This window comes from Sordaria macrospora, chromosome 3, assembly GCF_033870435.1.
Source record: "Sordaria macrospora chromosome 3, complete sequence".
In the NCBI taxonomy this organism is placed as follows: Eukaryota; Fungi; Ascomycota; class Sordariomycetes; order Sordariales; family Sordariaceae; genus Sordaria; species Sordaria macrospora.
In genome coordinates this window covers 3,359,552-3,375,365 of record NC_089373.1, presented here as the reverse complement: position 1 = coordinate 3,375,365, position 15,814 = coordinate 3,359,552, and the positions used below count along the sequence as shown (strand labels likewise).

Sequence of the window (15,814 nt, the reverse complement as noted above, 5' to 3'; positions counted from 1 at the left end):
GCATCACGGACACCCCTAAAGTTGACTTCCATGGATTCGGAATTGGGAGCTGCTTCCAGTTCTCCGTCCGCCATCCTAGGCAGGTAGCTAGGCAGGTATCACTTGCGATTGTCAACCCGTGACAGCTTCCACTTCTTAGTTAGACCTGGACATGTCGTTTTCTCCCAAACTTTGATTTTTCTAGTCGACGACGTGCGATCGCGTCCACCTATCCGCAACATCTTGCCTCGAATTTCTTTCAGAGGGACACCATGGAGAGTGGCATGAATACACGGCGCATACGGAAACTGCCCAATCCACGTTGAATGTTGGCTAGAGGAGCACTTCTCTACATCTGGCAACTTAATATTCGAACATAATGGCCATCCAAAACAACTTCTTCAATGACCAGGGAGGGTTCAATGGGTGAGTGACTCTCGCCGGACAGACAGACATACAAATAGCCATGCATTGGGCGAGTAGCTAACTCTGTGACAAATATACAGCTTATTCTTGGGATCTCTCATCATATGCGGCGCATTATCAATATTCTCCCTCCTTTATTTTAATAGAATCTTTGCATCTCTGGTGTCATGGGCATTGCGCACCTGGACCTGGCACCAATACAAAGTCTACATCGACTTCCAAGCTCTCCAGATCTCCCTTCTCGGCGGGCGCATATTCTTTACCGGCCTTCGATACCACGGCGCGAACGAGACAATACTGGTCCAGAATGGTTACATAACATGGAAATACTGGCTGCGCAGGGTACGGGGCGTCAAGATTCCAGCGAAGGGCGCACGAGGGCATAACGAGACCGATACCGATTCCGAGGCCGACCCTATTACTGAGCAGCTGCCGACGCCCAAATTTCCTTGCCGCATCAGTGTCTGTCTCTCTGGCCTAGAGTGGTTCATCTACAACCGTAGCCCGGCCTACGATTCGATCCTGTCTGGGTTGACGGATCTCCAAGAGGATGCGGTCCCGGCTGCTTCGAGGACAGAACCTGTTGGGGAAGCTGACGGTGCAGGAGCCCATGAGTCGGGAAAAACACGAAAGCGCCGGTCTAAGAAGCGTGAGATGCTGAGAAAGTCGGAACAGACACAGAGGTCGGGCGCCACACAGTACAGGAATGGGCGGCCAATACGGGATAGCAGTACTGGGCGCGCGTCTACTATGGCTTCTTCCGATGATGATGAGGAGGAGGAGGATGAGCGGGACGGACAGTTCTCGCATGAGCTCCCCTTATTCTTGCAGATGCTACCATTGCAGTTGGAGGTTACGAAGGCAGCCATGGTTATGGGAAACGAAAATACGAAAGCCATCCTTATTGTCAAGACCGAATCTATGGAAGGGGAAGTTGATGCTTCAGCAACGGATACTCCAGATCCCTACCGCCAAATCTTCCGTTTCAAGTTCAACCACCCGGTGATCGAAATGAAGGAAAACTTGGATTATAAGGAGGACCAGGCAGAAAGGGCTACTCGAGACAAGCAGACGACAACACATGATCCCATCTCTGTCCATCACAGGCCCTTCTTCGAACAGCAGATGCGCAGGTTGATGGGACGTCTTCACCGTCTTCGTCGTTTCGTGACTTTTCAGCGCAATAGGTCCGTAGAATCCCTCCCTCTGGATGCAGATAGGGATATCGGAACCGCAACTAGCCATATATCAACCTCGAATCCAAACAACTGGCAAGGGTTGTCGCGATACCTCGATAGCAAGGCCCAGGATATTGGCGGCACGAGACCAGGCTGGGCATCGTCGGAATACGCAGCGGTACCGACGATATTGGACAGCCCGGAAGCGACGCTTATCATCTTCTGGGATGTTGTAGGCAAAGTCCGGCGTGCTCACACTATCGCGGACGAAAAGATGTCTGGACACTTGCACAATATCAATGGTGAAGAGCCGCCAGCATGGTCAATTCAACTCTCAGTCAAAGGAGGTTCCATCAACTATGGTCCCTGGGCGGATCGACAACGAGCAGATCTCCAACGCACTTTTGTTCCGAATCTTTGCAAAGATGCAACTGCGGCGACACGATTGCCCGTAGGCGCGTACCGCGTGCCCACCAAGTTCAATTTCTACATTGAGTTTGAAGATACCGTCGTCCTCCGAGTTCCCGTACGAGAGGAGTCCAAAAATTGGAAATGGAAGGGCAAAGAACCTGCTACCAAGCCCCCAGTTGAGCCTCAAGCACGTAAACACCGTGGCCGGCCCAAGAAGGCAGAGCAGCCTGCCACTATCCATCAACGACCATATGGATGGCTTGATATCAAGGTAACCAAAGACGCTACCATTTCATATACCATGGATATGGTAGCTGGCCCTGCAGGGTTCTCAAACCAGCTCATCCTGGAGTTACCGAGCACTGAGATCTCGAGCAGCATTAACCATGAACTGCTTTGGAAGTCAGGCAAGCAGCAGATATCTTGCGATCTTTCTACTCCGTTGGGCTGGAACGCCCTTCGTGAATGGCGTTTCAAAATCACCAGTAGTGATCTGGCCCTCTTCATCCTGCGTGACCACATCTTCCTCCTGACTGATTTAGTTGGGGACTGGGCAAGCGGCCCGCCACCTGAATACCTTGTCTTTACCCCCTTCAAGTATCATGTTGAGTTCCAACTGCAGAACCTCCAACTGTTTCTGAACCTCAACGACGCAAACATTGTCAATAACCCTACCGACCTAGACGACAACACGTACTTCATCGTTGCTAGCCCATTGCTTCAGTCCAAGTTGACGATTCCAATTGACAACTACAGACCGAACAAGAACGCCATTCCTTTCAACATGACTGCCAACAACGCTTCTGTTACCCTCCATGTTCCTCCATGGAATACCCAAGCATCATTCCTGGACACCAAGGAAGTTGGACGGCTTGGAAATATGGTGGTTAATGGCGCCTATCACTACCATACGATAACTTCGCCAGCAAATACAGATACGCTCATACTGAACTTCAGCTCGCAATCTCTATTTGCGCGCGTATATGGCTTTACAGTGCGATACGCTATGAAGATCAAAGACAATTACTTTGGCGACGATGTTCACTTCAAGACCTTAGACGAACATCAGGCTATGCTACGCCTGACGGATCAGAACCCCGGTGCTGAGACTACCAACAAGCCGCCTCCTAAGAAGTCGAGCGACTTGGATGTCATCCTCGGCGTCAGGTGCGACCAGCCACAAATTTTGATACCGGCAAATCTGTATTCTTCGACCCGGCACGTTCTGATTGACACAGCTTCCTTCATGGCTGATTTGCGGTTTACGAATTACTACATGGAAATGGACTTGGAGGTAGCACCTCTTCAATTGTCGCTGGGCAATCCAGATTCATCGGGCGCCGACACACCAAAGAGTTCCACCGGCTCCAATACACAATTGTTCATAGACGGCATCCATGTCTATGGGCACCGACTCTTTGGGCTTCCTCATGCTGAGCCAACATATCTATGCAACTGGGATCTCTCAGTCGGTACCGTTACTGGCGAGTGTACTACCGAGTTTTTGACAACACTGGTCAGGGGAGGCAACGCATTTGGGTTCTCTTTCGATGATGACGAGAATGCGTTAATATCTGCCGCCTCAATCGTTCTCTACGACGTCACATTCCTTCGTGTTTATGTCCAGTCGGTGGATGTTTGGCTCCATGTCGAAGAAGCCGCTTTCCTTCTTTCAACTGGATCTATCAATGTTGATTTCAACGACTGGGCACGGTCCCATTATTCCAGACGAGCCAACGTCAAGATTCCCAACGTTAAGATTTCTTGTATCAATGCCGAACATGCAGCAAGACACAAAATTCGATCTAACTACCCTGTTGAGACCGATGCACTTCTGGAAACAAGCGTGTCATTGGCCATCATTGGGAGAAAACATGACTTCTCTAATCAGAAACGGCGGCAGCAAGAATTCGTCCGTCGGGAGGACCAGAGGACTCATAGGGCGCTCTTCCTTCTCCTTTCAGATGCGCCAGAAGACTTCATCCCAGATATCGTAGATCCTCCCGCTCAAAGCGTTCCGCCTATGCCGGTCCCCACCAAGGCGGATGAGGTTGAAACTGACAGGATGACAACATATTCGGGCGCGACATCCAAGCGATCCAGGAGCTTACGGCACAAGAGTTCGTTCCTTTCTTTCACGAGCGAGAGCAGTGTCGTCAGACCTCGCTCGAGACGCTCGAGCGTGAGGGTGAAGCAAGCAGATCGCCTCTCGCCCTTCGCATCATACGAGCGTCAATCTCGTGGTAGCGGAGGATATGTTAGAGATAATTCGCCCTCTACTCGCCACTCCGGTTTCTACAGTACCTTCGGTGACAACGCTGAGCGGCAAGATCTCATGCACAATACAGTAGCGTTCTCGAGCCAGTACTTTGCACCATATTTTCCGTTGGAGAATCTGAAGATGAATTACAGGGATGCTGCAAAAATCAGCGTCGAAAGGGATGATGAAAGCGAAGCTGAGCGTCGCTCTCTCGCCTTTGAACTTGGGGATATTGACCCAGATTCCATCCCGGAGGATTGTGCTTACTCTAGCATTATTCTGGAGGTGCCTTCAGGTGTGAAGGCAATCTGCAATCCCACCGCATTGCGACACATTATCACTTTGCTATCATCGCTCCAACCTTCAGATCCGGAAGATATCCTGGACAGCATACAGTCAGACTCTATGAAAGCCATCTTTGGTATGCAAAAGGATCAAAAAATGAAGGGCCATGTCGAAGACATCCTTATCAAGATCCCGCGGGCTGACATTCGTTTCGCCAACCCATTTGATTCTGATCCGGCCAATCCGTTGGGCGAAGAGGAAGACCAATACAATCTTTCCATAATCCAACTCGCATTGGCGTCTCGATCAGAAACCAAGTGGCAAGACGCATTTAAACCCGAGTCCAAACAGACGCGCAACTCGTTCCATCTCCGCCTGCAATCGATAGAAGCTTCAGCAGCTGAAAAATATCATGACGCTTTCAACTCCCCAGCGGCTGTTCGAGCTTCGGTTGAGAACATCATGATATCGATGGGGACTCGCGACATCACGTATCTGGACGTGGACATGGGCGCGATCACGAGCTCTACATCCTCGGAAAAGATAGATTATCTCGCGTCGTTGATTCACCGCACAAGCGTCCTAGCTTCCGATTTCGGCAGGCTCTTTGACGAGAAATCAGCTTACGAAAAGAACATGCCAAAAAATATGATGAAGCGCCTCATACGAGTCGGTCAAGATGCCCCTGATCCTGGGTTTCTGGTTCGGCCCTCTGCTATTCTTCGTTCTGCGCCTGAACATTTGAGATCCTTCGATTGCTGGAAGCTTGTTATGCGACTACGGCAAATGTGGGCAGTGCAGTCTCATTGGGAAAAGGAGCAACTCGGCTATACGTGTCTCGATAAAACTAAGACGCCTCCGCCCGACCTACGACAAGAAGTCATCGCAGCGTTTGAGAAGTGGCGCAGCTGGGACTTGGGCAACATTGGCAATAGTCCGCTTATAAACACAATTTTCGGCCCAATGAAAACTGCATCGGGCCCACCAAAGGACAGACCGATTCTTGCTGTAGCCAAGATCAAGCAGATTCAGTTCATCCTCGATCCCGGGCCGAAACAGAACGAAATAATGGCTGTCGCGCTGTCGATCAGAGCCGACACAAGAAACGCAAGCAACGCCGAAGCCAGGGTCGGGGAGTCCGAAACAGCAGGGAGGTTAACCGTCTTAAATATCAACTGCAGTGACGCAGCCATAAACCTGAACTGGGAGTTGTGCGAATTGGCTTCGAGACTGCTTGAGCTTGTAGGCAAACTTGAGTCCAAACCACCAACTGCTCCAAAGTCAACCTCTCTTCCTCCTACGAAAAAGACCGAGGACCATACCATTCATTGCGTATTGGCCATCGGCCATGGATCCATCGCTCTGGAAACCATCAACCTGCATATCTCCTCCATAGGAAGTGGATTGAGTGCATCGGTACTCTTACAGCTCGGGCAAGACGGGAGAATGGATACAAACATGATCTTTAACTGCGATTCCGTGATCTCAAGTCTTCGAAGTCATTCCGAAGGAGTCGCAAAGCTTCTCCTACAAAGACCCAGCGTCTTTGTCTCACACGAACTGAAAAAGTCGCAAGCGGTTGACAGCCATACCATCAAGGCAACAGCAAGCAGTCACCATCTTAGCTTTGTTGTCAAGCAGGACCCGGTTTATATCACGGAACTCTTGGATCTCGTCGTACGTGATGAGGTTGCCAAGTTATACAAGCTCAGCGAAAAGGTTCCATCCTCGGCCCCTTCCTGTCCAGCACCCAAAAACATGGTTGACCGACTCTCTGCCTTCAGGGTCAACGTTGCTATGTTTATGGACCAGTACACCATCAGCATACCGTTGCTCCGTGCCCTGACATATACAGTCAATGGAACTGTTGCAAGAGTAGCGATGGCGGCGAATTTTGGCAGGGAGATCATCTTCGATTTTGATATCAAGGAGAACTCGCATGAGATAAGGACAAAGATGAACAACGTCACAAAGCGAATATCTCTGCTACAGATTCCACCGACAAATGGACGGATCAGAAACCATACTACCGACAGTGAGCATTCTGTGACTGTCTTCGCATCTCTCGAGCTGGTGGAACTCGATGCATCAGCAGTGTACAGTTTTCTGTCGGCATTGAACCGCCCAGAGGTCGCGAGTGCTGTCACTGAGCTACAACAACAAGGCAAAGCCATCCAAGAGCACATCAAGGAGATAACCGGAAGCAATCATATCTCTGACATGCGCAGTTCGTCTCCTGAAACACCTCAAGTAGAGTCAAAGCTACTAGTCTATGCTGTAAACCTAACCTTTGCCGGGCTCAGAGTGTTTGGTAATAGTCCGCTCAACTCGGAGGTGGAGCACTTAGCTCATATAGCATTCAAACTCGACAAGATCCATCTCGGTACTTCCAATCGAGTGGAACAACAAGGGCCACTCCTGGCGTATCCCGAATTTCATATCAACGTTCGGGAAGTTGCTTTTGAAATTCAAAAGGGCAATACCGAAGCCATGAGATCGTGTGGGAATCTTACCTTCGGAGCCCTTATAACTGCCACATCAAAACATGACGATGACGGAAAGGAGCAGAGGATGTTCAATGTCAAGAGTGACGCCTTTCATATCAATCTTTCCCCTGACACAGTCTCAACAGTCGTTGATGTCCTTGGCTATATGGGCGACAAGATCAAGGATCTTGATACATCACGAGAGTTGGAATACCTGCGAAAGCTCCGGCAGTCCAAGCCACGCATTGCCATCAATGATCTGGAGATGGAAGAGGAGGATGATCAGGATATCGTCGACGTATTCCTGTCCTCGTTCACGTATACGTTCGAGATCTGCAACATACAACTTGCCTGGCTGGTCAACCACAATCACCCAAGAGAACTCCCGGATCCTGATAAGGAAGACCTGGTACTGTCGTTAGACAAGATTGAGTTCAGCACTCGCACAAGAAACTCGGCCAGGCTCACAATCGAAAACCTGCGGCTCCAAATGGGTTCGGTAGAGCAGGACTGGAGGCTACGGTCCCCGAACTCTGCTTTGCTACCGGAGATAATGTTCAACATTGCCTACGTATCCATGTCGGACACCCGGAGGCTGGCCTTCCAAGCTGTGGGCAAGACTCTCGACATTCGACTCACTTCAGGTTTTATCCTACCGGCAGCTCATCTCACCAGGTCGATCAGTTTGTCGATAAACAATGTCCAACAGGCTTCGCAAAACTGGAATCCTTCTCCGCCCACTGCGACACAAGCAGCTAGTTCACCCGAACCCCAAGAGCAGGTCCGCAAAAGGAGCATTCTGGGTAGCAAGAGACTTGAATCACTCCTGGTGGATGCGGATTTCGCGGGAGCCGTCGTACATTTGACAGGCAAGAGAACACCCAGTGACCTAGTCAGCGCCTCAAGATTGGGCAAGCCTAGCACGGCTGGGAAGGGTCAGTTCGGGCAAGAAGAGTGGGTGAACAGCGTTACTACGCTCAGATCCCCAGGCCTTGCCTTGAAAATGGAATATTGCGACGACGGCAGGGAAGACCCTTCACTGTTTGCTGAAGTGAAGATCGACGCATCCAGCAACATATTATATCCATCTGTGGTACCCTTAATGGTGGAAATGAGCAATAACATCAAGTCGGTAGTCAGCGAACGAGGGGAGGGTGCAAACTCTCCCAGTCCTCCGCAAGCATCTTCTCCACCCAAGGCTAAACCAGCTGAAGAGGACGGGATTCTCAGTGCTGATCCCAGCGCTGTGCTGGGTCGCGTGAAGCTCAACCTAGGCCTGCGTGTTCGGAAGCAGGAGTTCTCGTTGAGTTGTCAGCCTATTGCTCTAGTGGCGGCCACCGCCAGTTTTGACGATGTTTACTTTACCGCCAACACCGTCCGGTCGGCTGACCAGGGCAACTTCTTTGCTATCTCTGGTGCCTTTTCAAACCTTCAAGCTTCTGTTCAGCACGTCTATTCTCGGGAGTCCACCGGTAGCTTTAAGGTTGACTCGATAGTCCTCTCGCTGATGAACAGCAAGCATGTAAGTGGCACAAACGGGTTGTCTGCGATCCTCAAAGTAAGCCCGATGGAGGTATCGATCAACGCGAAACAGCTTCAGGATTTCATGCTCTTCCAGGAAATATGGGTCCCCCGTCAATTTACCGAGACCACGCCGTCATCACCAGTGGCCAAACTGGTCACAGAGACATCACAGGGCCATCTTGTGCAGCGCTATCAGCAGGTTGCGGCAACTGCTGCTTTCCCTTGGACAGCCACAATCTCCATCACCGCACTCAAGATTTCGGTGGATTTGGGTCAGGCCTTGGGTAAATCTACGTTCTCGATCGATAATTTCTGGATCTCTTCAAAAAAGACGTCAGACTGGGAGCAAAACCTCTGCCTCGGGTTCGACATGATCGGCATGGAAAGCCAAGGCCGCATGAGTGGATTTGTGGCCCTGCGAGACTTCAAGCTCCGTACCTCGATCAAGTGGCCTGAAAGAGAACAGGCCCTGAACGAGACGCCTCTTGTTCAAGCGTCTGTGGGATTCAGCCAGTTCCGGGTCAAGGCTGCCTTCGACTACCAGGCTTTCCTGGTTGCAGACATTACATCTATGGAGTTCCTCATGTACAACGTTCGGCGCAGTCGACAGGGAACTGGAGATCGCCTTGTGGCCATCTTTAACGGCAATGCCGTCCAGATATTTGGCACTACCAGTTCGGCTGCTCAGGGCGTGGCGATGTACCAGGCCTTCCAGAGGCTCATTCAAGAGCGCAAAGCCAACTTTGAGTCTTCTCTCAAGGAAATCGAGCGGTTCATGAGGAGAAAGTCTGTCACGGCACCAGCAGCTGTCATAAAGCGCCTTGACCAGAAAACCAAGCTCGCCTCCGAAGCAGACGATACGCTCTCCAAGTCTCCTATTTCACTGGACACGGACGTTGTGGTAACCCTTAAGGCTCTCAACCTAGGCGTCTTTCCCGGCACCTTTGCCGACAGCCAAGTGTTCAAAGTTGAAGCGCTGAACGCTCAAGCCCGCTTTGCCGCCAGCATCGAGGACCGCCGGATCCACAGCATCCTCGGTCTAACACTTGGCCAGTTACGTATCGGCCTCGCCGGTGTGCGCGCTACCGGCGGTGCGCCCAAGACGCTGAGCGAGCTCTCGGTTGAGGACGTAGTGCAGAGCGCCACCGGCTCTCGAGGTGGCACCATTCTCAAAGTTCCCCAGGTCGAGGCCGTCATGCAAACATGGCAGCGGCCCGACAGCCGTTCCATCGATTACATCTTCAAGAGCGCGTTCGAGGGCAAGGTCGAAGTGGGCTGGAACTACAGCCGCATCAGCTTCATCCGCGGCATGTGGGCCAACCACTCCAAGACGCTCCAGCACACTTGGGGCAAGGAGTTACCGCCCGTTACGGCCATCCGCGTCACAGGGGTGCCGGAGGGTCCGGCTGATGATGGTTCTGCCACTACCGCAATGGCATTTCAAAAAGACGGAGAGCAGAAGAAGCAGAAAGATCACCGACAGTCATCTATTGCGTCCACGTCCACCTCCGCAGACGCCCAAGGGTCTTCCGCCTCCTCATCCGGTTCTGCGTCCCAAGACAAAGACAAGGAAAAACAAAAGGACCAACAAAAGCAACAACAATCCACAAACAAAATCACAGCCGAGGTCAAAGTCCCCCAATCCACAAACAAAATCACAGCCGAGGTCAAAGTCCCCCAATCCAAATACGAGTACACGGCGCTCGAGCCGCCCGTGATCGAAACCCCCCAGCTGCGCGACATGGGCGAGGCCACGCCGCCGCTGGAGTGGATCGGCTTGCACCGTGATCGGTTGCCGAACTTGACGCACCAGATTGTTATTGTAAGCTTGTTGGAGCTGGCGGGCGAGGTGGAGGATGCATATAGTAAAATTTTGGGGAGTACGTGAGGTAGATGAGGGGGGGTTAGAAGCTGGATCATTGGGGTGAGGGGTGAGGGGCGTGAGGCTTCGGGGAGGAGATGAGATGAGATGGAAATAATATATAAGAAAGGGGGTAAGGAGGGGATGTACAGGGCGTGGGAAAGAAGGAGGGGTTTTGGTTGTTCGGTGGGATTATCATATTTATTCAAGGCATTAGAATTACTTCTCAGCAGGAGGCTTATGGTAGGCCTTTTTCCTCATTTACTCAGCTTGTATCTAATTTTTATATGCTCTTATACATCCATACCTTATCGTTGAAGCAGTTCTCTGCTCTATCACAAGCGAGACACATATCTCCTTCGGACAGACAGTAATCGCCTAGGAAGAGATTCTCTTGTTCATCACAGAATATTCGACAACATCCACCCCACTCCCTCGCCTTCCTGTTACTTGTCAGGACTATGTAAAAACATTTCTGGCCCCATGCTAGCATACTTGTAGGTAACTTCCTAGCTCTACACACAGCTCCTACAAGCCTCTTTCTCTTCAACCCCCCACCTATGGTACCCTCCCACCTAGGTTTCCCACGCCCCCAGTTTCAACACATGTGTCCAAGAAAGCCAAGAAAGCACCTCACTTCGCCAAAGCTAATGCACCCCACAACCGCCACCGGCCCGAAGCACCGGATCAGCTGCTCGTCAGTCTTGATTCCGAGTTTTCTCTCCATATATCTGATCTCAGTTTGCTACCTACGTACAGCACATAGATACGGCAGTTGCCCGGAGATGCACAAGGCAGTCACTATTCAGGTACGTAACGTGGGGGAAGGATGGTACTCTTTTTTCTTGGATCTTCGGTATATGTTTCATTGGTGGACTTTTCCGTCTTTGTGTCATTATGTCTTGCAGAAACGGACTAGTACAAAATGCCATTCCTAAACATGGGGTTACAGTCGTGTGCTGACAAGATGCGGAAGTCGGAAGGGTAGAAGCGAGAGAGCTGACTGACGGACTGCAGATGGGAATCTGAGGCGGCTTGCTCTCGGGTGGCTTTTGAGGGTGGGATTTTGCAAAAGATTCAGCATCACTCACTCCTCGGGGTCACTCCTTTTTCTTTCATATCCGACATAGATGATGGATACGCCCAGGTAGCGAGTGACAAATATCGGTTACGAATTTAAGTCTGCAACGAGGGGTATAGGAGCAGCAACATATCTCGTCAAGGTCTTCAGCCAAAAGATCCACGAACCTCCGCGGCTATCCCGCTGGCAACAAAAGATAGGTCCTTTCAAGGGAAAACTTTTGAGTCCCTGAAAAAGTAGCTTGTCTTGGTTAGCTGGCCAAGACTGCACATGTGACACTACACAAAAAGAAGCCGATGTTGGGCGTCTATGGATTTGTCACGAAAACTCTTGGTTTGGCTGTTTTTGAGGGAGCCGTCGACAAAAGATAGATGACGCACGGAGCGGGCTGTTGGAAGAAGATATGACTGATATAAGCGTGCGGTTAGGTCACGACGGGATCGGTGGTGTTTGACTTCTTTTGGTGACAGTCCTCCGGTCGTTGGGCGTCAATCAAACGGGCCGTTTATAGGCCATCGGGGAGGTTGAAACGAAACGCCAGGATTGCATATGTACAGTGTATGTGCTGGGAAGGGGTCGAATGTGCTGCAGTGGTAGGGAGATATGCATTCCTACCATTGAGGCTCATTGGCGGAAATTTCTCCGTTTCTTGTCACTTTGAGAAATCCAATTTTCGCATATGTGACGCCAGTAAGACAAATTGTGTGCGTACCTATGAGTCTGAAAGCGTTGAGACACAGTCGACGTTGGAGAGGGAGGATCAATTGAACAAGTTATTCCAGTGAACGGTTGGTGAACGGTTGGTCATGTCAAGAGTGACAAACGGTGGCCCTCCATGATTGGAGGAAATCCTACAGGGTCCACTTCAGGTACCCTTGCTTCCCCGCCAATCTTCCCCCGCTTGATGAGCGGCAGTGGCACTCGAGGCACTGCACCTTCCCTGCACGTTCCTGGACTCTTGTGAGGCGCCATGTCTTGGCACTCGTGCATCTCCTGTTGCCATTCGTCCCGCTTTCCGACTTCATTCACTCGTACACTCGCCTCAATATACTGCCTGCAAGCCAACTGAAACGCCAACCATGCTTTTGACAATGACGCCGACCGCGCACAACAGACCATGTTGGTCAATGAAATTGTCCGCCTGCACTAGCTGAAAGGCGAAGCGTCGCGCCGCTCGAGGCTTAACTACCAACCCAATATCGTGGGAGCGTTATACAAAAATGTGGCTCTGGCTTACTGAGAGCCATGTTGCCCAACCGCCACCAACCAAATATCAAACGGCGCTTCACTTGCTGGGCCCCTATTTTCATACTGCGGCTTGATATGGTCTGAATTCCGGGTAAACTAGCGCAGCTTGTCGGTACCAGGGGACCGTGGGGCCACGCGGAACAGCCATGGTGTTCCCCATTCAGGATATTGCTCGACGTGCTGCGTGCAAGGGCGGAATGGCTCGATCATCACGAATCAGACCCAAGGCGGGATTCTCCTTCAGAAGAGCTGGGTCGGGTGAGGCGTGTTCAGGAGGGCGCGAGTGACGGGGTTTCTTTGACTCTGGATGTCGTGGCCCATTTTAAGCGCGGCAGAATCCCATTGTCACTTTGTCAGGGTCGAGTGAATGGGCACTAGTTGGCAGTGAATGGTATTGTCTTTTCATCCCGTCTTTGGGGTCTTGAAATTACATAAAATCCTGTCCACCTCCCACCGGTTTCCCAGAAAAATTATTTTCGCTCCATATCTCGATCACCTTTCCCTCACACAAACAATCCACGGCATATCAGTCGACAGGTCGACATAATGCTCTGCAACTCTTTAGCTGCCGGCGTCATCGCCTTTGGCTTGCCCACCTTCGCGTCGGCCAGCTTAATTTTCGCTTCCTCCTACAATTTAGACGCTGCGGATGGGTTTGTCAGCACGATCAAGTATACGGACGGGAAGCTTGAAGTCATCAACAACCAGCAGGGTATCTGTGGCGCCAACCCGTCATGGTTGGAGTTTGTCGGCGATCACATCTATTGCCTCGATGAGATTTGGAATAAAAAACCTAATTCGGATAGTGTGGGCGCCCTCTATGCCTTGAAGGCCACCAGAGATGGCACAAAACTCACGGAGAGCAAGAGGCTGGAGGCGCTGGGTGGCCCAGTGAGCACCGTCCGCTTTGGACAGAGGCTTAAGGGACTGGCTGTTGCCGCATAGTTAGTCCATCCCTCTACCCTCCCCTGGGCATCATTCTCCCCATTCTTTTGTCATAAATCATGCAGTGAGCTAATCAAGTCTCGGGCTTCGCCACTTCACAGCGGAGGAGGAGGTTTTCAGACCTTCGATATCTCGAATCCCGACGCCCCCCAGGTTGTTAACTCAAGCTCATTCACAATCACGCCAAAACCTGGCGCGATTGCGCAGCAGGGTGTATCACACGTTCATCATGTCATTCTGGACCCTACTGGCGACTTCATCGCAGCGCCTGACCTTGGCGGGGATCTCATCCGCATCTTCAAGGTAGACAAGAAAACCTTGGAATATGTTGAATCCACAACAATTCCGACACCCGATTTTTCGGGTCCAAGGCATGGTGCTTTCGTTAAGCTCGAGTCTGGAACTTACTTCTATGTCGTCACCGAACTCTCCAACGAGATTATTGGGTGGAAGGTTAACTACAAGGCCGACAGCCTTGAGTTTGACCAAATCTTCATCGCCCCAACCCACGGCCCCGACACCAAGGTTAACAACACCATTGTCAAAGCTGCAGAGCTCATTATCTCGGTAAGCTTGAGTTGTTCTCGCGATCCTGCGGTTGATTGACTTTTTACTGACCATTTCACGTGATGCGCATGGCTCGTGTACAGCCCGATAACAAGTTCCTGCTGGTATCATCACGTCTCGAAGAGAGCGCAGGCCAAATCGACATTCCCAATCCGGAGACCAATGCGGGACAGATCAAGTCAGACCCTCTCATCAACTGGGCAATCCAGGCAGACGGTACCATCAAGCTCCAACAGATTTTCCCTGCGGGTGGTATCAACCCGCGCCATTTCTCCCTCAACAAAGACGGCTCCCTCGTCTTGACCGCGTTGGTGACTGATGGCCGTGTTGCGCTTATCGAGCGTAACGTGCAGACTGGAAATCTCACAAAGATTGTCGGTGCTGTTAAAATCATCGGTGGACAGCCCAACTTTGCCAAGTTCAAGGAGTAAGTCAACTTTTTCGTTTACTGGTTCCAAAAATGGAAGGAGGACATAAGAGACAGGGAAACCCAGACTCCATCACTCGGCCGTCGGCATACTTCCCAGACGGAAGTAGACAGCGGGGAAGACAAAGACAGTCTTCCCAATGACTAGTATTGCGCGGGAAACACGGGGACAACCCAGCTCGTGATCAGAACCGTTACTGACAAGACACTCTGCTCTATAGGGATACGAAGTGCGCCTAAATTAGGTGGTGAACTGGTCTTCCATTCGAAAAGGGATGGCAGCGCTTATCTGTTCTCACAGCTGAAGCATAAGGAAAGGAAGGAATTGGGAGAAGCATGGCGTTAAGGGAAGGGACACCCTTTGTGAGGAGAAAGGAAAAGTTTCATTGCCAGCACCGGATAGGTATACCGTCATCATGTATTGGGCTGGGTTTCCCAGTATTGATACTTATAATAAGCAAGTAATGCGAATGGGAAATGCATCCATGGAAGCAAAGATGTTGAAAATTCGAATCAAGAGTGAAGGTTGACGTTAAATTTGACCTTTGTAAGTGATGTCCAACGCGTCAATTTGTAGATACACGTGAGTATATTCGGGTGTAAGTAAGGTTTGCACGTTAATGGGTACCTGCATATGCGTATGTCATGTCAAATCAACGAAGACAATGTCAATGCCAAATGTCAAGAGCATTTCTCACATCGGGATGTCGCCGCTGAGAATTCTCCGGTCCAGGCCCCACGGACCCTTCTTGCTTGCTTCCGCCCTGCTTGCTTGCGGCTGCCTTGCCGTACCGAACATGTCGATCCGATTCGGCACATCTTGGTCCTTGCCGGGGCAGCATATTTGCATGTGAAACCTTGTCCGACTACGTGCCAATAAAGGTCGTCAATTTAAGAGGTGTTGGTGCACTTGATGAACACTCGTCAGCAAAACAAGAAAAACTGGGTACTCCTGATGCCGTCTTTTGTATAGTAATGAGAGAAATTAGTAGAGACCTTGACATAGAAAAAGAACATGGCATTGTCTGATGTTCGTTGTCCATGTTCACGTGCCTTCTGAAGCACCCTCCCAACGATTTTTGCGACTCTAGATCAAATTACCGAACAATGAGAGAGGAAGACGGTAGCGAGTTACG

General features: G+C 50.8%; 2 protein-coding genes across 2 annotated transcripts; both read left to right on the top strand.

Annotated features, from left to right (window-relative positions):
* Window positions 1-84: 84 nt before the first annotated feature.
* On the top strand, window positions 85-10,437 carry SMAC4_00850 (uncharacterized protein; the record flags this gene model as incomplete). The annotated part of the gene is made up of 2 exons (XM_003349910.2): window positions 85-405; window positions 486-10,437. Exons 1-2 carry the CDS (start codon window positions 359-361, stop codon window positions 10,435-10,437), a joined length of 9,999 nt encoding a protein of 3,332 aa, XP_003349958.2. The 5' UTR covers window positions 85-358.
* A 2,193-nt stretch (window positions 10,438-12,630) lies between these two features.
* SMAC4_00848 (uncharacterized protein) lies at window positions 12,631-15,175 on the top strand. Its single transcript, XM_024655145.2, has 4 exons — window positions 12,631-13,683; window positions 13,786-14,251; window positions 14,335-14,678; window positions 14,900-15,175. The coding sequence occupies exons 1-4, from the start codon at window positions 13,286-13,288 to the stop codon at window positions 14,916-14,918; spliced, it is 1,227 nt and encodes a 408-aa protein (XP_024511066.1). The 5' UTR covers window positions 12,631-13,285; the 3' UTR covers window positions 14,919-15,175.
* The last annotated feature ends 639 nt before the right edge of the window (window positions 15,176-15,814 follow it).

What these genes read in the sequence shown, in the direction of transcription:
- SMAC4_00848 (XM_024655145.2), top strand. Translation starts at nt 13,286, where the DNA reads ATGCTCTGCAACTCTTTAGCTGCCGGCGTCATCGCCTTTGGCTTGCCC. An exon ending in GGACTGGCTGTTGCCGCATA is followed by an intron (nt 13,684 to 13,785) that starts GTTAGTCCATCC and finishes GCCACTTCACAG; the next exon opens with CGGAGGAGGAGGTTTTCAGA. An exon ending in CTGCAGAGCTCATTATCTCG is followed by an intron (nt 14,252 to 14,334) that starts GTAAGCTTGAGT and finishes GCTCGTGTACAG; the next exon opens with CCCGATAACAAGTTCCTGCT.